The following is a 25,358-nucleotide window of genomic DNA, read 5'->3' as shown; positions in this document are numbered from 1 at the left end:
AGGGCTTAAACTGGAATTAACATTTAAGCAAATACATTCTACCGTACGCTACCGAAGTGCAGTTTTTGAAAAGAGGCGGACAATAAAGCCTTTTCACTGGAAGTGATTCATCTCTAAGACTTCTTCAGTTTTCTTTTGTTTTTGTTTAAATTGGCTTGTTTTTAAATTTCACGAACAATTTATATTCAAGTTTTTATAAATCACCGTAACTTATACAGAGCATGACCGTTTTATACCCAGTATTACGCAAACATGCACAAAGAATAAACAATAATGACTCACTGCATCCTGATGGTAAATCAATGACACAATATTTACATAGTTATCAGATATAGATAATATATCAATGTTATACGATATTTACTGATACTATTGATGACTCATTAATTACATTAATTACATGAACTTCAATAAACAATTTTAACAAAATACGAAAATATATTTTTTTGAGTCCATTTGAGTCCATTTAGATTTTCCACTGAGGAATTGAAATGAAACGTGTATAATCGTTGATGATTTTCAACTCTTCATTCAAATAACAAAATTATACTTTAAAACATCTTTTATAAGCGTTTTATTAATGAAGGTATCAATTTAAGGTTAAAATCAGGTGATTTTAGGGTTAAAAATTGCCGGCCAACTTGGGGGGGGGGGGGGGGGGCGAGCCCTTGTGCTCCCACCCCGGCTTGTGCCGCATCTGCATGGGGTGACGAGGCATTCGAAGTTCACATATTTTGTATGTGAATAACAGATTCATAACAAGAACTTAATAATGCACCTGATCTAGTGCAGTTAGTAGCGGACTTTTTTTATATATATTTCTCTAATTTGCATTGATATCACAATAGCATGGGGTCCCTAGGCATCAAAAATGCGAATATTATATATTTATGTGTTATCGGATATCTTCATAACAAGAAATAAACAGCGCACCTGATTTATTGCCGTCGGCAGCAGGACCCAAGAGACATTTTAATAAAATGGAAGAATCGATTCTTCCTAGACAAGGCTTCATACATCGATCTGTTTATTCTCTTCATGTCTCAATAATGGCGTACAATTGCCTATTTTCTCGTCTTACGAATGCCAGTTTTTCAATATGTGAAGGTTTTTTAAAATGATTTGAGAAAGCAGTTTAAACCTAAATAAAGCATATCTGAACTTTAACATAATAAGTTATTCAACCATTTAATATTGTGTCGATTTAAACTTAAGAGATACAAACATCAACTTGGAACTATTTGTACAAGAACGGGTAACATCGATTTGATTTTAAGTAGTTTCTTTACCCGCCATTGTGTGGACTTAAACACAGAATACATCATTCAAATACAATAACAGTGCGTTATACTCTTAAAGAAGAACTTTAAAGTTTGGCTTTAAAGAAATATCCAATATCAACCCGGTGTTATATTAGGTAGGAGGTAATCTCATACCCGCCACTGAACACAATCGGATGGATCTAGCCTTTAGATCACCTCCAAAATAGGACAAAATCTAGCTGCACAGGTATGTCGCATTTTGCATGTGTTTTATGTGTTAATTCAATTAAGAGTTTACTAAACATGAGTAAATATCACTTGATCGGAGTAACTGAAACTTTAAATAAACGTAAATATATTGTAACACAAACAATGTAACCATGGGTTGGTGACGTTTAATATATACTTTGTTTATTTATGTTTTTACAAAATGATCGGTCGTTTGTTCTCCAGCCATACAAGAAAGTGAATGGTTATTTCTCTATGATAAAAGACTTTACAAGTATATGGACATAAAATCCAGTGTGTGGATATACATATAGTGCAGGAAATACTGAATTATTTATGAGTTAGGAAATTTAAAACGTAAGTGTGTGTAATAAAAGTTGATCTTTGCTTACACGGAACAAAGTCGTTGTTATGTTTCAAACATATACCTATATATAAATATACATACTGAAAAATACCGGCTTCAGAATAGAATATCATTAAGTTTTAAACACTTGCAGAAACATTCTCTCACACGTCAGTATACGAGCATGTAAAAAGGTTAAATGGCACGGCTTAGGTGCCATTGACCTTAAGTTACGAGATAAGCTGATATAACCATGAGATAAATAATAATCTTCAACTTAATAATCAATCATAAGGTTAAATACATTATAATTTACTAGAGCTTACTGTATGCTTTCTAAAACTTCTCAGCTCGAACTATCACATATTTACGACTTATAAAAAGGAAATTTTATTTTGTTTCTTTTCAGGACCACTACCATGGATGATAAAACAAAACCACGAGCGGTCATCGCCGAACCTTTAAAGATAAAAAACTCAATCACAGACGATTGGGTTCAACCATTCGGATGCAACCATGTTGTTGTCAGCTTCAGTCCTGAGAAAACTAGCGGAAAGAAAAAGACCAAAAAGAAGAAAAAGAAAAACGAGAAAGTTATTGACGACGAAAATGAGCTACTATCATTTTGTGTTATGTGCGGAGAGACTGTGTCTGACAATGAACAGATCACTAGATGTGACTCTGTGACTACAACAATTGATGACATCAAAAGTCCACTCAAAGAACCAAATGTAGCGATTGGTGAAACACCAAGGGATACAAAAAGAGGCAAACTCTTTTCGTCATCAAGAAAATCAAGTAGTTCTAGTCTGACAAATATCAACCAGTCAGCTCAGGTTACTTCGAACGATTCGAAAGCATGTCCCATTCATAGTCACAAAGACATTAAATATTTTTGTGAAGATCATCAAGAAATCTGTTGCAGTGTTTGTGTGAACGTTCTTCACAGAGGTTGTGAAAGAATAATGCGTATTAAAGATGAGCTTGGTAATGGATGGGACATCAAACACTGCCATGACACTATAACGGCATTAGACTCCATCGCTGAAAGTTTTGAGGCAATAATAGACCATAACAAGCAAGCACAGAAAGAATTACACGACCAGATAGATCAGTTCAAATCCAGACGTGAGAAGACACGAAAACGACTCATAGAAGTTTTGGACGGTTTTGATAAAACCAGCGACAGAATGATCAAAAAGTTCATAAAGATATCTGAAGAAGAAATACAGTCAACAATTGAAACGTGCAATGATGCAATCAACGAGACACGTGCTTCCAAAGAATTGCTAGAGTTTACAGTTGAAAACAATTCAAGAAAAGATAGCTTTATCACCACACAGAAAGTGTTAAAACAGAAGAACAAGTACGGTGTCGCCTTGTCTGAGTCCATTAAGAACTGCAAAAGAAGAGCTGTTGATTTTATTCCAGAGTTAAACATTGCAAATATAGAACACTTGGACAGTGTTGGAAAAATAGAATTTAGCGCTGAAGCAGTGGTGTTCCCAGAATCAGTCGTTTCATCCGTTTCAAAACTCCCAAAATCAGAAATTCGTTCACCAAGAGAGGTCACAAGTGCATTTACAAGAAGTGATTCGTCTGCTTCTTTGGAAAATCAAATACATTGTATCGGTAGGTACAATGTCAGACTAGCAGACGATAAGATTAAGAGTGAAAATGTAGCAGCAATGTTTTTGGATGATGACAGAATTGCAATTGTTGATATGAGTAACAAGAAGCTAAAAGTGTTTGACCCCAAATTCTCAAAAGCACATTCTGTAGAACTAACGTCTGAGCCTCGTGGAGTTACAGTGACAAGTCCACTCGAGGTTGCTGTGACCTTGCCAGATGAAAGTAAGATCCAGTTTATAACAACACACAGACGACTGTCTGTGACACGGTCTATTTTAACCAGTCTTCCATGTTATGGGATAACATGCTCGAATCAGGAGCTCGTCGTTCTTTGTGACGACGGGTTTTCAACAACAGCTATTCAAATTCTGGATTTCGAAGGGAAAGAAATAAAAACGCTTAAAATGAACAAAAGCGGACATGTCATTTTAAAAAATCCTTGGAATCTTGCCGTCAATTTAGACGGCCAACAGATTTGTGTCACAGATAGAAGCCGGCTGATCTGCGTTGATCTGGAGGGCATGCACGTGTTTCAATACGCAGACGAAAATCTCGTTAACGCTAGAGGCCTTGCCGTTGACAATTTGGGTCGTTATTACGTATGTGGAACTGGTTCTGGAAATGTACACCAAGTTTCTGCCGACGGCAAGAAATTAGGAATCGTTTTGAATGACAGTGAAGTTCCATCTCCACAAGCCGTCTGCTATCACAAAAGCAGACGACTTCTTTTAGTAACTAACGTTGGCGATGACCACGTGTTTTTGTACAGAGTACCGAGATAATTATTGGCTCTATCTCATATTTTGAATTTATTTCATTTCACATGTACACACTAAACAGCAATTCGAATATGGGTCATTTCGTTGACCTATGCCTCTTGAAAATAGAAATACAATGTATGATACTATATTCTTGTAAATACATGTGAAGAAAAATGTGTGTCACTTCCTTGATTTTTTGTCCGAGATGACGAAAACGTTTATTAAAAAAGGATCATTACTGTTGATCTCATATTTTCTTTTAATGGTGTCGATTTTTATTGTCACAGCTACAGTTGAATCGAAATCTTATCAGTTAAAGATGCACTCTTACTTCCAAATAAGCATTACCACAATAAATACGATCGTTTAACTTAACCGAAAAGGATGAATATATATGGAGAACAATGTTTTTATGAAGGACAGCGTGTTAAATTTGAAAGAAATGTGCAGAAAACACACTTGTTCTCCTTTACGATACAATAGTTGATCACTGTAAATCTTTTAGTACCCACCAGTAATTTAACATTTTGGCTTTTTCAGCTATTAAATGCACGGTTTCAATCTTGTTATCAGTAATTAATATTTTCCATAAATGCATTATTTAGTAATTAGTTAAAGGTTCATAACTCACCATTTAGGTTTGTTATACAAGTGCATGTATTGATTTTAAATACAAGTGTCACTCTAATAAATTATTAAAGACGTTAAGAGGTCAAATGAAGGATAAAAGATGTAATTCATCGCACAAACTTAGATTATTGTGCGAGTATCAAGGTCACAGGCTACTAAATAAATTGCCTATTTATTCTGTAGACAATTAACTAATTTGCACGCGAAATAACACTGATTTATTGTGCTTCACGACCCCCAACACCATACATGGGGAGATAATTTCACATGTGTACTAAAGATTAAATGCGGTGAAAATGTAACAAGAACAAGAAGATCAAGTAGCTCAAGCATGTTCATCATGTTTTTGAAATCACAAACTATTCAGCTTCAAAACCTATATATATGGAATAAAGCCAATGGTCTGAGATGGTATAAACATGACTCGATCCACTGTTATCTTTCAATTAAAAGAAATAACAATGTGTAGGCACTTCCGAATTGGTGTACTTCGCCCTCAAATACATATTTCAGGTTAGCATTTAGCATCAGAGACAAGTGGTAACACACTTGACTGTCAATCCAGGGGTCGCAAGTTCGATTCCCCGCCGCATCACTAAAATGTACTAATCTTTTTTCCGGGAGAGACGTTAAATTGGGGGCCCGTGAGAGAGTGCTATACACTGGTGCATGTTAAAGGACCAGGGTAGCTCTAACCAGGGTTACATTCTGTCTGTGCACTATACTCCAAAACATAAAATGACTAGCAATCTTATCGGAGCACTCGCCGAATGGGAAAGGCCCGAGTGCGGGTATAACCAGGCTTACACATTCACCTCAGAGATTGTCACAAATAACAACAACGACATCATCATACTAAGACTGTAGGTTTGCAGTCGGGCACCTTATCCATTACACCGCCGTGTAAGATAAACATAAATGGTTTCAGGTAACATATTGAAGCGCATTAAATCAACATTGAAACGAAGGTAGTAAACATTTGAATGTTTATTGTTATTGATTATGGTTGGTTAAAGCATACTTTAAAACGCTTAGCTATCAGGCGTTTAGCTATCAGCTGTGTTTACATTTTTGCTATCAGGTAGTTGGATAATGGGACGCTTCCAAGGGGCCTTATTCAACAAGCTAAAACTAATTATTCGTGTCTAAATCAATATACTTGTTAGAATAAAGAGTGTTGCATAAATGAATTGTTCATGTTTTGAATGGACTCGTTCATGTGTTTTTTTGTAAATGCACTTTTTGTATGACGTTATAAAGTGTGGCAAACCATTCGGAGTGTTAAAGGGGCTGTACACCATATGATGAAATAGCGAAAACAAAAGAAAATTGTCGAAAACTGACAAAAAAACTGACTTGGTATTATTTTGTACAATGCATTGAAACTTACTAACTGTAGTACCACATAGTTTACAATAAATCTATTTTTCGCAGTTTTTTCGTATTTTTTTCATGAAAAAAGATTACTAGGTATGTCTACCTAGTAGAATTCATTCCTTATGCGTGATTGGCTAATCGATGTAATCACGTGATATTACAGTTAGGTATATAGCTTAAATATTCTTATAGTTTAGAATAAGCCATCGCAGCACAGTGGATACAACACTGGACTGCAATTTTTGCGACCCCGGTTCCAACCCGGCCTACGACTCGATTTTTGTTTTTTACATTTCGGTATTTTTTTTTACAATTATGATATCAAAGAGTAAAACATTTTATTAAATAATTGTCCTGAGATTCGTTACAGAAAAAAACTTTTTTGTTGCCAATCTGGTGTACAGTACCGTTAACAGATACTGACGGCCGGATCCTTTAAACACGAGGTCATTGAAACACGGGTTCACTGAAACACGAGGTCATTGAAACACGAATACAATGAAACACGAGGACATTGAAACACGGGTTCACTGGAACACGAGGTCATTGAAACACGGGTTCACTGAAACACGAGGACATTGAAACACGGGTTCACTGGAACATGGGTACACTGGATAAAGAGTTTACTGGAACACGAGTTCACTTGAACACGAGAACACGAGTTCACTGGAACACGAGTTCACTGGAACACGGGTACACTGGATAACGAGTTTACTGGAACGTGAGTTCACTGAAACGCGAGTTCACTGGAATACGAGTTGACTGGAACGCGAGTCCCTGGAACGCGAGTTCCCTGAAACGCGAGTCTTGAGCGCGAATTCACTGAAACGCGAGTTCACTGGAATACGAGTTGACTGGAACGCGAGGCACTGGAACGCGAGTTCCCTGAAACGCGAGTTGACAGGAACACGAGTTCATTGGCACGCGAGTTCACTGGAATGGAGTTTACTGGAACGCGAGTTCACATGAATGGGAGTTCACTGGAATGCGAGATCACTGGAACGCGAGTTCACTGAAACACGAGGTCACTGAAACACGAGCACTGAAACATGGGTTCACTGAAACACCATTGATACTCGAGTTCACTGAAACACGAGGTCATTGAAACACGAGGTCATTGAAACACGGGTTCACTGAAACACGAATTGACATGGATTTAAAATAGTATATCAGCGCATTACCCCACACTTGTCCCATCAATTAGCAATAATTATAAAATTAAAGATATATGCCTCATATATGCCATAGACTAAAGTTAAATCGCCAGACGTCCGGAATGATTTGTTTCTGATTACTTAAAACACCATCATTATATTTCCAATCGTTTTCGTGTCATTACATATGAAAATAAAGAAAAATGTAAACGAAATAAACGTTTTTCCCCATCATAATCAATCTCAAAGATAGAAAAAATAAAACTTACCGTGGCAACAAATGTAATTGGGTAATTTAAGTTCTCCTTTCAGAACAAAAAATAAGTGCTGTATGTCACGGTATGGTAGTAATTCTACCGAAAAACTATAAAAATGTGTGTCATATCTGCCAGCTGGGTAATTTGAAGTTACACTTGTTTTGCTTAAAAATGTGAATGAAAACAAAGAAACACGAACACAAAAGGGAAATAACACATCTGGTCTGTAGTGTTCTTGGACAATGTGCGTTATCTCCCCGTTTAGTTGTTCCCTGCCGTCCAAGCTGAGAACCAATCTGTCATCCAACGCTGGTATCCGTTTCCGATACGGACTTTAGAGAGCGTTTCTGGTGGTTACCAGTAGCTGGAGTATCGGGGAATCAATACCAGAGATAGCAGTCTGTGCCAGCATGTGTATACCAGCGGCGGAGAATAATAATTAACAGTTAGTGTCTAACAATCAATATATATCGATCACCAATTTCTCTCAGTATTTATCACATTTCATTCACGGGCTGCCGGTGCAGAGAAGGACAAGCTATGTTCGATTATTGTAGAACAGGCGACAGTCCGCCTCGTCCGCTGTTTCGCTCGATTCTCTATGACTAAGCTGAACTCGACTTAAACGTTTTGTATTGAGGGTTTAGACAAAGCATCTATTTTAGTATTCATTCTGTACTTTTGATATTTCAACTTTGTTGAACCTTAAGATGGTATAGCGTTACCCTCCTGATTGCTAATGAATGATTAATAACTTAAATTTTGTGCATTCTTTTATAATAATCGTTGCTGATTTTTCATTCAGTGGAATGTCTTTAGCAGTGTTTTATCGCTTAAGTTGGTCATTTCATACAATACCCTTGTTTTATTTTCTAAATGTTCCAATACTTAGCTATTCTGTTCAGACACCCAGGGTAAAGATGGTTACAACTGCACTGCGCACCCTATGTTCGCACTTATTCCCATAATTTATTGATCCCCATATTATCAAATCATTCTTTTAACAACTATCTATGACTTTAATATACCCTTTACTACATAAATTAGTATCATTCGACTGGTTGCTACGGACGACGAATTCACAATTTTTTTCTTGCGAAGTATTGACTTATTGTAACATAAATAGGTCTACTAGCTGACACGGCAGTGTAAGCGTTGCCGAGTTATTGATAATTTCTGCGGTTCCTTCGATACCAGTAGAGAGAACTTCTGTTGAATAGCTCTCCTAGCGATTTTCATAATTTTTGAAGCACGTCTGCTCATATTAATGATATCGAGCCCGTGCTGGCAGTGACGTCATGAAAGACCCGCAAGCTTCCGTAGCAGAAGCCTAGGCTAGTATAGAATAGTCGGTTTGAGAATCGCATATTTTATCATCTATTCTATTGATACTACACACCGACGTCATAGAATAGAAAACAGAAGAAACGCCCGAACTAATATTTCAGAGATTCGGGAACTAGTTGTATACGTTTGTACACTTTATTTTAGCTGGGTGGATCTGTAAGCTTAAGTTATGTGTTCGCGATGTGAAAGTCGAAAATCTGTGAGGCCGGTGTGAAATGGAAAAATTCGTCTGGATGTAAACGTATGTAATGAAAGGTTTAGCCGCTGTATTGGAATAGGGGTTGGACTTGAATATTTAGCAAACTAGGTCGCGATTCATAGTTATTGTGTCCGTTTTGGATTATTTTTTGTTTACTTGATGGATGTAAAGGCTTCGAGACGGGATTATTAGCAATTCTTAGACCCCTTGTTAGCGAAAGGGGTTTAAAGTAAGTTAAGGGTGTGTCTAGGTTGCCTTATTTTTAGAAAGCAGTGTGCCAGCTATCTCAAAACTGAGCATGGGGTGCACACAAAGCGCAGAGGACAAGCTGGCTATGGAAAGAAGTAAACAAATTGAAAAAGGATTAAAAGAAGATGGAATACAAGCAGCTAAAGATATTAAACTTCTTCTGCTAGGTAAGGTGTTAGCTAGTTAGCATCTCTGTTAGATATCTCGATTAACCAATGGTGGTGGAAACAGAGCGGCCATATTGAATAGTTGATGAAACTACATTCCGCTTTCTATGCTGTTTAATGTTTTCTATTTTTAGCAACAGAGAAAAATATTGTCGGAATCTGCAGGAGCTACTATAGGCACCTTCCAAATCTTTTAGATTAGCTATCTCAGAAACTATATTGCTCCTGCGGTTTTATGCTCCAGAGGAGCATATTGATGTTGTTGAGTAACTCATACTTCTGTCTAAAATATTTAATCTGTTTCGTAGCTTCTGGTAGGATAAATTATTTATGTGTCTAAAACTGTAATCGGTTTTAAGGGCTGATAGGGTGACTCGCGTATGTTAATTTGTTTTAGGGACTGTATTTATTGTAACGGGACTAATATAATTATGTGTGTAAAATCAGAAATCCATTTTGGGGGCTGATAAGATATATGTTTCAGAATGTTATCGATATATATTAGGGATGGGAAAAAAGAGTGAATATGTTTTTCAAACAAAGAATCTTGTACGTCAAGCGGGCTGGCCCTTAGTTGGAAGTGGCGACACTTTAATAACCACAAATTACTTAAATTTACTTCACTTATATGTGAATTACCTTTGATCTGATTGGCTGGACTCGTTTAAGTCTGTAAAACCCTTTATCTAATTTAAGAGTTGGTATTACCATAAACTCTGTTTTAGGGGCTGGTGAGATAGCTTATTTATGTGGCTGAAATATAAAATTAATATTAGGGCCTTGTTAGATAATTCAACTTCATTAATGTGTCTGAAATCTTCAATGTATAATAGGAACTGGTTTGTATGCTCGTTTATATGTCTGACATTTTAAATCCATTTAGTAGTTGGCGAGATATAGCTCGTTTATGTGTCTAAAATCTTGAACCTTTATAAGGAGGTGTGTAGATAGCTCATTTATGTGTCTAACATCTTAAATCTATTTTAGGGGCTGGCGAGTCCGGGAAAAGTACGATCGTCAAACAGATGAAGTAAGAATCATGTGTTTGGGTGTTGTGACTTGTACACGTAGATAATGCTACTTTGTATAGCTTTCCTCTTTTGTTCTTTAATTTTAAATGATTAAGTATTTATCCGTATGTATATCATACATTCGATATATTAATAACGTATGTCTCACTAGCATATATCTGACAAGAATGCTTATTTTTCGTATACTGTATAATTCCTGTAGTCCCATCTCAATTTTAGTTTATCCTGGTTACCCCCCCCCCCCCCCCTCCCCATTATTTTATTTACCTGGAATAATTGTATTTCTTTATATTGAATCATGAATGCAATTTTCCTAAATAATAGGGTTATTTTCAATGCTGCATAATGTATCAATCAATCTGCATGGTAAACTTCTAGTTGCTTTGCTTTTCTTTATATTTTGTGAATCGACATTTTTTTTTGTAATTCTGTAGAATTTATCAAAATATAACAATTAGGTGAACGGATGTATAAACTCATTCAAAGCAATCAATTGAAAATGAACAGACCACTGACCGTAAGAACTTCAAAACGCATTATTTACAGTACGACCAGTCAACCCGGATTTAACAGACCGATCGATAATCGAAGGCTGTCAATTGTTTAAAAAAAATAAATGTATTCTGTAAAACTCATTATTTTCTATTCAGACGACATTTTTCTGTTACGACAGGTACTCGTAATAAAGATGTCGTGTAAAATTTCCTCAGCGGTTACACACAACTATACTTCAGGTGGCTTAATAAGTCCACTTCTTAGTTGTAAGGCCCGCAAAACGAGTGGCTAATTAAATCAGGCACGCTGACATTAACGAAAAGGAAATACTTCTGTATGCTGAGATTGAAGGGAACACTTGGAACATAATGTTGTAATATATATATATATTAATAATGTTATGAACCTGTATTTTTCAAAGCAATCACGGGTTATTTTTAGACAGTAATGTAATTAATACAGCATGTTCACACAATGACTCGAATCTATCAAGTTATGAATCTGTACTGTTCCAAACAAACTTTGGTATTACCAATTAGCCTAAATTATTAGATATTTATAGAAATCGACACAATGTTATTAAGAATCTATAATAACACGAATCTGTAATTTTCTAACGCATGAATAAGCAACCAGGTTTACAGCTGGGAAGATACATAGATGTAGAAGATAGCCAAAAACACCTGGCAAAAAACTGCTGATGATGAGGTCGAGTGTAGGGCAGGAAGATTAAAATCGCTAATAATGCTAATATTGGGCGTTAGAGGCATTTGCTTGCCCTAGAATGACAGATGGGACTCGATAAATTAATCTGACAGATCGATTTCCAGGCAGTGGTTCATTTTTATCAGAACAAGTTGTTTTCAATTCGAAAACTACTAAGCTGTATCTTACATGTATGGAAGTATTGCAAATGTGTCAGAAGATGAGTCTGCGTTATTTATAAACATGTGTTAGTTCTTGCTATTTCATGATTTGTAAAAGTGAGATAAAATCATGCAAGATGCACATGTTGCGCATGACATTGTATTATCTTACCAACCTAGGAAGAGCGGGGCGGGGAGGGGGGGGGGGGCTTATTTACCTTCGATCGAGTTAGACTGATTCGAAAAACATGCTACAGTTGATTTAATATATTTTCAAATAACAATATCCATGTATATATGTGTATATTTATCTAATATATACATGTATATGACTTGAGTTATAACACAATCTTTGGGTGATGTCACTTCGGTTTAATGTTTCTTCGGTGATGGCGTAGACTATATTTTTTGTTACAATGTAAACCAACTCAAGTTAAATAATATAAAACTTAATCATAATCTAAGTTATAGAAATAAACATGTACAAGTAAACAATAACAATCATGACTCACCTTAGAACGTTAATAATTTAAGTATTAAACACTAACAGAATACATTGACGTTGCTAGTTCACCATTTTTAACAGTTTGGACAATTCGAATACATGAACAAATACAACAGTATGTCAGAAATTCGATGCTGTATAGTAAATACAATGGTTAGCGTTGAGTTTGACTGAAGAGACTACCAGCAAACGTCTTCGATTTAGTCGTTGCTATGGCTGTTGAGCGATGCTATGCATGGGTATTATTGATCTAGCACCTCTGTACCAACAACGAAGTGGGCAAGGCAAAGGAACGGTCTGCTAAAAGGGAGAAACAGGCTAACACTGACTGGTAAAGCGTTTCCCTTCCTTTGGTAGATGGAAACATTTTTTGTTCATTCTCGGCGATCAATATTTTTAATATATATATATATTTTTTTATTTTTCATGATATAAAATAAAGAGCAATAACAGCTCGCACAATATGGAAGAACAATAGCTTACTCATATATAACAGCAAAGAATATATAACAACAATAACACAATGGCATAAGTATAAAGAGCAGAAAACGATAAAGAACAACAATAACATACTCATTTATTAAATAACAGCACACTATATACAACAAAGGTATACGTATAAATAAGAGCACATATTATACACCACTAGCATACGTATAGATAACAGCACATATTATACACCACTAGCATACGTATAGATAACAGCACATATTATACACCACTAGCATACGTATAGATAACAGCACATATTATACACCACTAGCATACGTATAGATAACAGCACATATTATACACCACTAGCATACGTATAGATAACAGCACATATTATACACCACTAGCATACGTATAGATAACAGCACATATTGTACACCACTAGCATACGTATAGATAACAGCACATATTATACACCACTAGCATACGTATAGATAACAGCACATATTATACACCACTAGCATACGTATAGATAACAGCACATATTGTACACCACTAGCATACGTATAGATAACAGCACATATTATACACCACTAGCATACGTATAGATAAGAGCACATATTATACACCACTAGCATACGTATAGATAAGAGCACATATTATATAACGACAAAAGCATACGAATAAAGAACATAACACGATATATAACAACAAAAGCAAACTCATATATAAGAACACACAACATTAGAAAAATTGCATAAGTATATAGAGCAGCATACAATATAGAACAATAACATAAATAGAAAGAGCAGCACACAATATAGAACAACAATATCATAAGTATATAGAGCAGCACACATTATAGAACAATAGCATAGGTATATAGAGCAGCACACAATATACATCAAAGGCATAAGTATATAGAGCAGCATACACTATAGAACAATAGCAAAAGTATATAGAGCAGCACACAAAATACAATAATAGCATAAGTATAAAGAGCAGCACACAAAATACATCAAAGGCATAAGTATATAGAGCAGCATACACTGTAGAACAATAGCATAAGTATAAGGAGCAGCACACAAAATACAATAATAGCATAAGTATAAAGAGCAGCACACAAAATACAATAATAGCATAGGTATATAGAGCAGCACACAAAATACATCAAAGGCATAAGTATATAGAGCAGCATACACTGTAGAACAATAGCATAAGTATAAGGAGCAGCACACAAAATACAATAATAGCATAAGTATAAAGAGCAGCACACAAAATACAATAATAGCATAGGTATATAGAGCAGCACACAATATACATCAAAGGCATAAGTATATAGAGCAGCATACACTGTAGAACAATAGCATAAGTATAAGGAGCAGCACACAAAATACAATAATAGCATAAGTATAAAGAGCAGCACACAAAATACAATAATAGCATTAATTTGAATATATAACAACACAATTACAGGACAACAATAAAACAGGTTGTACAGAACAGCCCACACTTAAGAACCATAAGTATATAGAACTACACATAAAGTAGAACAAAACTACCACAAGTACATATGATAGAACACCGTATAGGACAACAATAACATAAACATATATAACAGCCCACACTCTGGAACAACAGTAGCATAAACATATATAACAGCCCACACTCTAGAACAACAAGAGCACAATTTAATAAGGAAGCTCACAATATAAAACAACAATAGCATAAATTTGAATATAGAGCAATTTAAATATTGAACAACACTAACATAAATATAATTTTGTATAGAGTAGCACACAATATAAAACGACAATAACATGTGCATGAGATGAGTACGGTATGGATTTGATTTGAAATAACACTATAACTACAGCAGCAGCAACAACAACATGATACAAATTTACAAGCAAATATATCTTGTGTTCAATTTTAACCATTATCACTATGCTTTTCATGCATGGTATACATGTATTTTGTCATTTTGGCTTTTGTAGTGTTTTTAATCTTAAAAGAATGTTCATTATTTAAGTTGGAGAAGACATGTACATCAGCGTTTTCATATCTACATATAGTATGTATATTATCGTTCAGACATAACGTTCTAGACGGGCGTGACTCAGTGTGCAACATGGGGCGTACCCCATCCTCCTGTCGGTCCCTAAAGATAGACTCTACATGTGATATGGGGATTTGTAATGTAAAGTCTTGTACTATTTTGTTTTCAAGGCACAATTGTTATACCTTATTGAAATAAAAGTTCACTTTGACACCTTTGGGTGGGTGCACTTTTTGGATGTGGGTGCACTTTTTTGGGTTGATGGACCCTCCTTCCGGATACGCTAGTGAAGTTGGATCATGAATTCAACACGCAAAATGCCAATAATAAATAAAAAAATCGTCATATTATAGTTTACTATAAATGCCACAAACACCTTTGAACAACTCTAAGGCAAAGAAACACCTGCTTGCACTGTAGTGTGGTCAACATACCCACTTCTGTATGACCTTTGTGTTGTTGTTATTTTGTAAGCCTTTCTTTCAATACAACGCTATGAGGCGCTAACACGAATCTCACGGTTTCCTTCTTAAAGTTTGTTTGTGAAAAGGGGTGGTAGTGTTTGGGGGAACGGGGCGGGATTGGTGGGAAGTGGCAGGATTCCGATTGGGGGGATGGGGCTCAGCTGATTTATTCTCGTCAACGAGACCCATTCGGCAAGCACCGTAAAAAAATCCTCGTGGGCTATAAACTCTCGCCCCCTCTTATTTTCTTTTATGCATGTGCCATCTCAAAAAGACACATGAGTAATTATTTTTCTAATAACTTCAATTGTCTTATATATGATATATAGATCCCCAGGTCCCTGTTATGTTAGGTCAAATGGAAATGTTGTCGTTTCAATTTTGAAACACATGTATAAATATACTTCTTACTGAATGTATGATTGACTGTTTGTTTCATAATTAATTACGAAAAAGTTCAGATGTCTTTGAATTATAAATAAATGTTAAAAGAAATTAACACTTGGAAGAAATGCCACACTAAAAAAACAGAGTTGCACATTGTCTTAAATTTAAACGACAGAATGAAACCAAGACATGCTGTTTTTCATTGGTGTGATTTATACCTTATTTTTGTATTAATGTAGCAAGTAACACAGGTGTAAATATTTGGATAAGAAGATGCTCGTCCCAAGAACAATAAGTTATCAGGTGCTATCCGAATAATGCCCTAGAGAAAACGTACTACCAGTGGAGGAATCGCATTCGGAGCACTTCGGATATTTTTCCTTCGAAATAACCTTGGATGCATATAGACGGATTACACTGACAGAATTCATCACATTTAACTACGCTGCAAGCAGATCGCGTAGTAATTTTTAAGCTCTGAATGATATTAGCAATACTAGTGATACACTTCACAAGGAATCAATATGAAAAAAAAAAACATGTTAAAACTCTACAATTAATTAATACTATTGTTATTAATACTTCTACAAACTACTTTTACTAATGCACGGTCATACGCCGGGACTCGCCGTATGGCGGAGATGGCCGAAATGTTCCGATTGGAGAAATGGCTGAAAGCATGCCTACTTAAAATGAACAGTACTAACTCTAGACCATTAACAGTAGACCTATGATAATTGGTGGAAGTCTACATTGTTGGCTCAAAGTACAAAAACACGAACCCAAATTGCATCCACTATAACACACATATTATTATGAACACTTATGATAAAATGGGGCAAAACCAGAGTAAATGGATCCATATACTTCCTAACCTGAGTCAAATTAAGCGTTACCTACCCAAAAGGATCGATTCTTTGTTTCTCCGAAACCGTTTTTTTGTCTTCCTCATTTTTTTTCATTATTTTATTATGTGGTAACCGAACCGAACAAGTGGGTTTTCTCCGGTTTCTCCCACACCACAAGACCACATTTTCCAGCAACAGCGTGGTAGCAAGAACGGCTAAGCTTAGGTTGATAAAACTTTCTTCACAATCATCTTAAAATAAATGAAGTTTAAACATAAACTTGCTGTTGTTGGATGTGATGAGTTGTCACTCAACAATCTTTGGACGCTAGTTTCATGGGAAAAAATATTAATTAAATTGGAGCCGTTTTATAAACAAGCGTTCGACCAAATTTCAAAACATCAGTGGTTTTAAGTTAAGGTTTGTGTTTTTAAAATAGCTTTTTGAATTATAAGTGTTATTTGCAAATGTAACTAGGTGTTTCTTACCTGACCAGTAAAGTAAATCGAAAAAAAAAATATACTTTGAATACCAGCAAGACAGATTGATCGTACCATGCGAACGTTGAAAATAGGGCCTCCTTGCTCGTAATTTAAGATAATTCGTCCATCATTTATACAAAATATGCCATTGTTTATTACCTCCCTTTAATGCATCATATCATAATAATAGCGTCATTATGACTTTATTCAGCAGCTCTTAGAATTGAAGTTATAGTTTGACAACCTGAAGTAAACACTTAATGATTAAGAATGTACGGAGTGAGCGTATTACTACAGGTCATCTAATTGACTTAAAATAGGCAGTGAGTGTAGCTTATGAGTGGCAGTAGGCGGACCTTTAAACACCCTCTAAAGATGAAATTCTATAGTATTAAGTCTAGTACTCAATAATTGACTATGTAATAATTAGATGGCATGATGTAAAATATTAATGGTTAAGAATGGGCAGAGCGAGTGTAGCAAACGAGCATTTCTTAATCATAAATACTTATATATAACTTCAGGTCATCTAACTGACTAAGAACTGACTAAGAATACAACTTCATTGGTTGACACACTGTGAACGCAAAATCTGACACAGAGAGTGTGTATCGGATGAGTGGTAGTAGGCGGACCTTTAACACCCGCGAAAGTTGAAATATTTCATGATTAAGTCTAGTACTCAATGGTTGAATATCTGCAATATCATTGGCTAAATATGAAGATTGTAATCTAAATATGTATTAGATCTTCTTAGAAATGCGGTCTAACGATACGGCACTGCGCGTCTTGAAGCGACGTCCGCGTAAACACGACTTTATGTGGGGATTCAGCCAGAAGTCATAGGTCTGCTGTATGGTGTTTGGTTCAAAGTTGAAGATTGTGGTGAGGTTAATATTTTGTTACCAGTGCAGAGCGATGCGCGCGGGTGCATTATTGTGCAACAACTGTGCAAGATTCATTCATAGCCCATTCATCAAAATAATGGGAAAAATATAAGTTATTTAAGCTTTGTCGTAACAATACAGCTCATTGAGCTAGTGCTAAAGGGATATCTAGTGTACTTTGTTCTTTTTATACTTAATAAAACAAGCTGTGACTTTAGTATTTTGCTTGTTTTATTTCAACGATATCAAATGATATCATACAGCTTTTATAGCGCATTGTTAAACGCGCTTTTTAATGTAGGAAAAACAGCTGGATCTTTAGGGGTATATTGTATTTAACGTCCTTTTGTGTAAATGTATAAATAAATGTATGATCAGATATCTACCTATTTTATTTGAATGGCGATTCATTTTCTTTTGTTTAAGCCATGTCAGCGTAGCCTCAAAACTCAGTCAATACCACTGCGCCTAGTAATGTATAGCGAACTATTTATTAAATTGTCAGCATTTTTTCGAAATTATAGTATTAGGCATTCGCTAAGCCAATAAGCATTGCGCGAAACAACACATTTAAATAAGATGAATAACATGTTGAAACTCAAGAATTTATATATTTTATGGACGAGTCTGTGCGGACCATTTGTCTTGGCAAATGTTATAATACCCATACCACAAACTGATGTCTGCTATTTTAAATACAACCGGAACACCTCGGATATTGTCTAAAACAACATCGGCTGTATATGGACGGTTAACAATGTCAGAATTCTTTACATTTAGCGACGCTGAAAGAAGATCGAGTATTAATTTCAATTAAGGAATTAGGCCTTAGAACTTTTTTCTTATGAGTCTTAATTATTTATGCAATAAAACACTTAACTGAGAATCAATTTGAACTTAGTAATACATTTTAAACGTCAAAACACTACAATTAACTAATAATATAATTATTATTTTTACGAACTACTTCTACCAATGCACCGGTATACATCCGAGGTACTTTTCGTTGGAAAAATGGCCGAGGTGTTCCGATTGAAACCGACGTCTGCTATTTCAAACAATGTGGTTCCTCTCCTACCACTTGTGATTCATGGGAGGGATCAATATCGAATGAAATACGGCTGGAGACCAGAACAAGGCAAACCTAGTGGTATTGATCCTCCAGTGCAGCCGGAGTACACAACTTACACAAATCGATTTCATAAATAAAAGCTGCTAAGACTGCGGTGATGATGCACATTAATAACAGTTTATAGAAGTTCACAAATACGTTCAAACTGTGTTTAATGACGAAAGGAACTCTTCACCAGCCCTTAATTTCTCAAAAATTCCCTTATAACAGGATTAAGCTAAACTCACTATTTTTTTTTAATAATTTGGATAATATTTACTTCTTAAAGAGTTTTTATACTTTAGATAGGAATTATCTATATGTTAATTACATTAAACCATTTTTCATTTATCAAAATTCCATTCAAGTATGTACTTTGGCTAATTGAAATAAGCTACTTAAGCCTGCTAAGCTTAAGAAGTTCTAAGAAATTGGGGTCTGATAACATACATGCACAAATCGCAGTCATAAATAAACCTGTTACGATAACAGTCATGCCAATTAGTTAATCGCCGCTGCTATACTCAAGTGGTGTAATGCGTCAGCTTTCGGGATCGGAGGTTGCTGGTTCAATCCTTGGCCGGGTCATACCATATACTAAACAATGGTATGGGTAGCCTGGTGCTTGGCATGCTACGGGTAGTACTATGAAATGAATAAGATCAACTGTTATCAAGTAACTTTAACTGGACGAGTAGATTTCTTTTATAGGCCAATATAAATTAATTGCTTCATTCATGGGAGAGGGGGTGACTTTTTCGTAGACGACTGTTTCACCGTTGAATATTTGTTCATGCTCTTTCTTTAGGGGCTATATACATGTGTTTCTAGACGAAACACGAACACGATCGTAACGATTCCTCTTTATTTACATGTGAATGGTATACATAGACACCGTAGGTATGAATAAAAGCCGTTCCCAGACAGTACCGGACCAATACGCAAAAACAGACCCTAGTTCAACATTTTTATTTGAGTCAATAAAATTGAAGGGGCGGCGGAAAATGAGGGGGCGGGCGGGGATGAAAATCTCTTAAATAATTTACTTATCGACTTAATAAGACTGTTCTTTGAACAAGTATAACTATAAAAAAATCCCTACTCCTTATTTTAGTTTTTTTAGTCCAAATCCGATTAAGTAGATTTCTTTTATAAATGAATGTGGCTGTCGCCACCATGATGTCTGTGCTTTCATGCATGTGTTTGTTTGTATGATGTGTGCGTATGTGTGGGTATTTCAACGCAAGTAACAAATAATGAAGTTATTTGTTTTACTTTTATTACTGAATAGGTAGATTTCTTTTATGATGTTAATTCACACCATTATGAAAAACTAACTTGTCAATTAAATATTATTTGTTCTGTTCTGCCTTTTTCATTTACATTCTGTACTTAGTCTTGTTGCTGCATTTGATCTATCTAATACTTGAGAAATTATACGGAATAAATTACCACAGTAGTTTGGTACAGTGTGCGGTACTTCAATATTCAATTTCTTCAAATGAAAATGAAATAGTTTATTTCAATTAGCCAAAGTACATACTTAAATTGAATTTTGATACATGAAAAATGATTCATTGTGATTATCATAAAAATAGTTCCTATCTTAAGAATAAAGACTCCTTAAGAAGTAAATATTACGCGAATTATTGAAAAACAAAATTATTGAGCTTAGCTTAATCCAGTTATAAGGGACTTATGAAGTTTCGAGAAATTTGGGCCTGAACAATATAAAAATAGCCTGAAATTGAAATAATCTATGATAAAGAGGTGTATACATGTATATATACCTTTTTTGACTATTGTCTTAAGTTTTGTTGTCATCAATTTGCTTGATATTTTCCACCAATAGCAGAGCTCAGAGACATCAATGTCCATACATTTTAATGGTTAAACTGTTTATATGTCATGAATTAGAAGTGTTAGAACTGAAGAGGGAGTTCGGGAGTTTTTTTTACAAGGTGGTGAATCACGTGACTTAAAGGGGTTCTCACATGGGTCAACACGGGTCACCAGGGTGGTGAATCACGTGACTTCAAGGGGTTCTCACATCGGTCAACACGGGTCACCAGGGTGGTGAATCACGTGACTTAAAGGGGTTCTCACATGGGTCAACACGGGTCACAACCGATGTAAACAAACAATTTAGTGACGTTAATTTCTAAATATTTTTTTACTGGAAAATTGAAATATTTTTTAGCCTTAGTATAAATGTCTATGCTATGTTCTGCTTCTACAGACTACACGTGTGAACTATTTTAGATTTGCTTGTATTTTAATACTGCACATCCCTGGCCAAAATTTCAGCGTTGCATCGAACTACAAAATTCCGTCAAGTTGAAATTTGAAAGCAGAGAATAGCAAAAAAATAATTCTTGGTTTGTCATTTCTCTTTAACCGTACACGGCGTATGTGATGGGGTCAAGTCATAAAGCAACATAATTTATGGGTGTGGGCAGGCTTTAGAAACCTTAGTTCATAACATGGCACAATAAAGGGCCTAAAATGTCCCCAGACGAGCGGCTATCAGTTATGACGTATAAGGACACAGCTATATTTTCTACAAATGATATTAACAGATCTACGATGAGCACACACATAACAACATGCTTCTCACCTTCACACCACCAGTCACTGTTACCCTAATCTGTGATATATTTAACATAGTCGTGATAAACGTGTCCATATATGTCTCCAGTATTGTTCATTCATGGAATAGTTACTGGTATAATGTTATGAATGACTCACTGCAGCAAATATCGTCATTTGCGTCATCATTTATTACCATAATATGATGTTGTTCCGATTATTTTTGGTGTAATTGCATCGTATGTCTTTGTAGCAGAAAGCAACAACAAATACTATATAATTTTCTCCATGTTTGGATCTTTTAAACGTTATAGATAGTTTAATGTAATTTAATATTATAGGATATTAAGACCAATTAAAGAAAAGAAGACAATTTACTCCTTTACGAAAAAAGTAGTACTCTGTGCGATGACGTCAAGTATGACGTCAAAAACAAATTTAAATCCTTTGCAATATAAAAAGAACAAGCTTAAAGGGACTCGCTCATGTTTTTAGACCGACTTTTAGTATTTCCGGTAATGCACCTAAAACACTTATATTAGCTTTATTTTCCTCCATGAAATCGAAATTGCAGAAAAAAAACAAACAATTTAAGTATAAAAAAGTATTTTGGTATAAGTTGGGTGCAAATCCACGACGATAAAGTTGACACATTCACAACCAGGCCACTTATACAAGAATGATGGATATTTTGACCTTTTAACAATACATTGATTACATCATGTGAAAATGTCTATCAACCAATCAAGCAGCAAAAAAGCCGTTCGTATACACCATAAGCGTTATGGGCGCGTATGAAAATTGTGGACTATACACACGATATTTGGGGTTCAAGTTTTTGGTATCTTAGTTTTAACACTCCTAATGATTTGCCACAATTTATTTCGTCATACAAAAATGTGCAGTTTACAGAAACATAAACGAGTCCTTTTAAATAATATATGCAGTACATTTGCCACACTACAGTAACAGATTCGACACTTGGCATAATTACATATTTCAAGATGTTTTTAAACATCATCCTCTCTTGTATCAAATACAGTGTCACTTTCAATATCTCAGAAAAGAATACTTCAATAACGATAAGCATGAGACAGTCTGAGAACGAGCCTTACCAAAGTTTGAGTAGCGTAAATATTCATTCGGAACACCTCGGCCATTTTCCAACGAAAACAAGCTTAGATGTATACCGGTGCATAGGTAGAAGTAGTTAATTACATAGTTAAAATTCATATGAATAATGTTAATTAATTGTAGTGTTTTAAAGTTTAAAATGTATTACTGAGTTCAAATTGATAACCAATGAAGTGTTTAATTGCATATATTGGTATCAGTAGAAGTAGTTCGTAGCGTTTGAAAAAAAAGTATCGGTTGATTGTAGTTTTAAAAGTGTATTTTGTACTTAGTTTAAATTGATTGACAGTGAAGTGTATTTTTGTATAACTAATGAAGATTCACAAGATCAAATTCATTAAGTTTAACTGCTAAATTAAAGTTACTACAAGATCTACTTGCAGTGTAGTTAAATGTAAATAATTTTGACATTATAAATCGTCCATGTACATCCGAGGTTGTTTATGATGGGAAATGGCCGAGGTGATTAGAATGGTGTTTATTAATAATAATACAGTGCATATTCATTGCCTTCACAGAAACTTGAATTAAAACCATTTTATTTGTCGCGGTTTAATTGTTCTTTTAATAGGACGTTAAGTAGCAAATCCATAGCGAAACTCAACAGCCGTGTGTCTAAAATTCAGATACGCATGTATTCAAGGTTTTGGAAATGATCATTATATAAATTTTACCCACCATTTTGTTTTTACGCCATGTAGGTTTTCAAAGGGCACTTAACCATTACTCTGAATTGCCAAAATTTGAAAGCAGGGCAAATACGACAAACATGAATTACATGCGGAAACCACGACTAAAACGGCAAACCAGTATTACTTCAGGAAGCCACGACTAAAACGGCAAACCAGTTTTACATTAGGAAGCCACGACTAATACGACAAACATGAATTACATGCGGAAACCACGACTAAAACGGCAAACCAGTATTACTTCAGGAAACCACGACTAAAACGGCAAACCAGTATTACTTAAGGAAGCCACGACTAAGATGGCAAACCAGTATTAGTTAAGGAAGCCACGACCAAACCGGCAAACCAGTATTACTTAAGAAAGCCACGACTAATACGGCAAACCTACATTACTTAAGGAAGCCACGACTAAAACGGCAAACCTGTATTACTCAAGGAAGCCACGGCTAAAACGGCAAACCAATATAACTTAAGGAAGCCACGACCAAAACGGCAAACCAGTATTACTTAAGGAAGCCACGACTAATACGGCAAACCTACATAACTTAAGGAAGCCACGACTAAAACGGCAAACCTGTATTACTTAAGGAAGCCATGACCAAACCGGCAAACCAGTATTACTTAAGGAAGCCACGACTAATACGGCAAACCTACATTACTTAAGGAAGCCACGACTAAAACGGCAAACCTACATTACTGAAGGAAGCCACGGCTAAAACGGCAAACCAATATAACTTAAGGAAGCCACGACCAAAACGGCAAACCAGTATTACTTAAGGAAGCCACGACTAATACGGCAAACCTACATTACTTAAGGAAGCCACGACTAAAACGGCAAACCTGTATTACTTAAGGAAGCCATGACCAAACCGGCAAACCAGTATTACTTAAGGAAGCCACGACTAATACGGCAAACCTACATTACTTAAGGAAGCCACGACTAAAACGGCAAACCTGTATTACTCAAGGAAGCCACGGCTAAAACGGCAAATCTGTATTACTCAAGGAAGCCACGGCTAAAACGGCAAACCTGTATAACTCAAGGAAGCCACGGCTAAAACGGCAAACTTAAGAAAGCCACGACTAAAACAGCAAACATGTTTTTCTTCAGGAAGCCACGACTTAAACGGCAAACCAGTACTACTTAAGGAAGCCACGACTAAAACTGCAAACCAATTATACTTAAAGGCTTAGTTTAAGGAATGTTTGGCATGATAATCCCCTGCTCTACATATTCTGCTAATTGCACTAGTGTCACAGTAGGTGCCTATTTCCTGTATATTTGTTTATTGGCTCAGGGCCATTTAGGGTCCATTTATATAATAAAACCTCCCAAACTGCACAGTAGGATACTAAGATCAGAGATCTGATAAGAGGGATCAAGGCAAGAAGATTAAGATCAATACACAGAGGTTGTGTGATGTACACATATTGGGGGGGGGGGGGTCACTTATATAAGGCTTAATCTAGGCCTTTAAGGAAGCCACGACCAAAACGGCAAACCAGTATTACTTAAGGAAGCCACGACCAAAACGGCAAACCAGTATTACGTAAGGAAGCCACGACTAAAACGGCAAACCTGTATTACTCAAGGAAGCCACGACTAAAACGGCAAACCTGTATTACTTAAGGAAGCCACGACTAAAACAGCAAACCTGTATTACTTAAGGAAGCCACGACTAAAACGGCAAACCTGTATTACTTAAGGAAGCCACGACTAAAACAGCAAACCTGTATTACTTAAGGAAGCCACGACTAAAACAGCAAACC

The 25,358-nt window shown here is 35.7% G+C and overlaps 2 protein-coding genes across 3 annotated transcripts in view; both read left to right on the top strand.

The window, feature by feature from the left end:
- Positions 1-1,152: 1,152 nt before the first annotated feature.
- LOC128242479 (uncharacterized) lies at positions 1,153-4,403 on the top strand. 2 transcript variants are annotated; one of them, XM_052959636.1, is made up of 2 exons: positions 1,153-1,509; positions 2,246-4,403. In XM_052959636.1, exon 2 carries the CDS (start codon positions 2,256-2,258, stop codon positions 4,248-4,250), a length of 1,995 nt encoding a protein of 664 aa, XP_052815596.1. In that variant the 5' UTR covers positions 1,153-1,509; positions 2,246-2,255; the 3' UTR covers positions 4,251-4,403. The 2 variants fall into 2 exon arrangements, with proteins under 2 accessions (XP_052815596.1, XP_052815597.1); XM_052959637.1 differs by lacking the exon at positions 1,153-1,509 and adding an exon at positions 1,563-1,847.
- A 4,564-nt stretch (positions 4,404-8,967) lies between these two features.
- The window catches only part of LOC128242480 (guanine nucleotide-binding protein G(o) subunit alpha), a 41,169-nt gene continuing 24,778 nt past the window's right edge, over positions 8,968-25,358 (top strand). The window contains exons 1-2 of the mRNA XM_052959638.1: positions 8,968-9,609; positions 10,597-10,639. Coding sequence (XP_052815598.1) covers positions 9,492-9,609; positions 10,597-10,639 — 161 coding nt within the window. The 5' untranslated portion in view covers positions 8,968-9,491. The remainder of the gene's footprint in view (positions 9,610-10,596; positions 10,640-25,358) is intronic.

This window comes from Mya arenaria, chromosome 8 (assembly GCF_026914265.1).
Source record: "Mya arenaria isolate MELC-2E11 chromosome 8, ASM2691426v1".
In the NCBI taxonomy this organism is placed as follows: Eukaryota; Metazoa; Mollusca; class Bivalvia; order Myida; family Myidae; genus Mya; species Mya arenaria.
The sequence above is the reverse complement of the archived record's forward strand: the minus strand, read 5'-3'. Positions and strand labels throughout refer to the sequence as shown.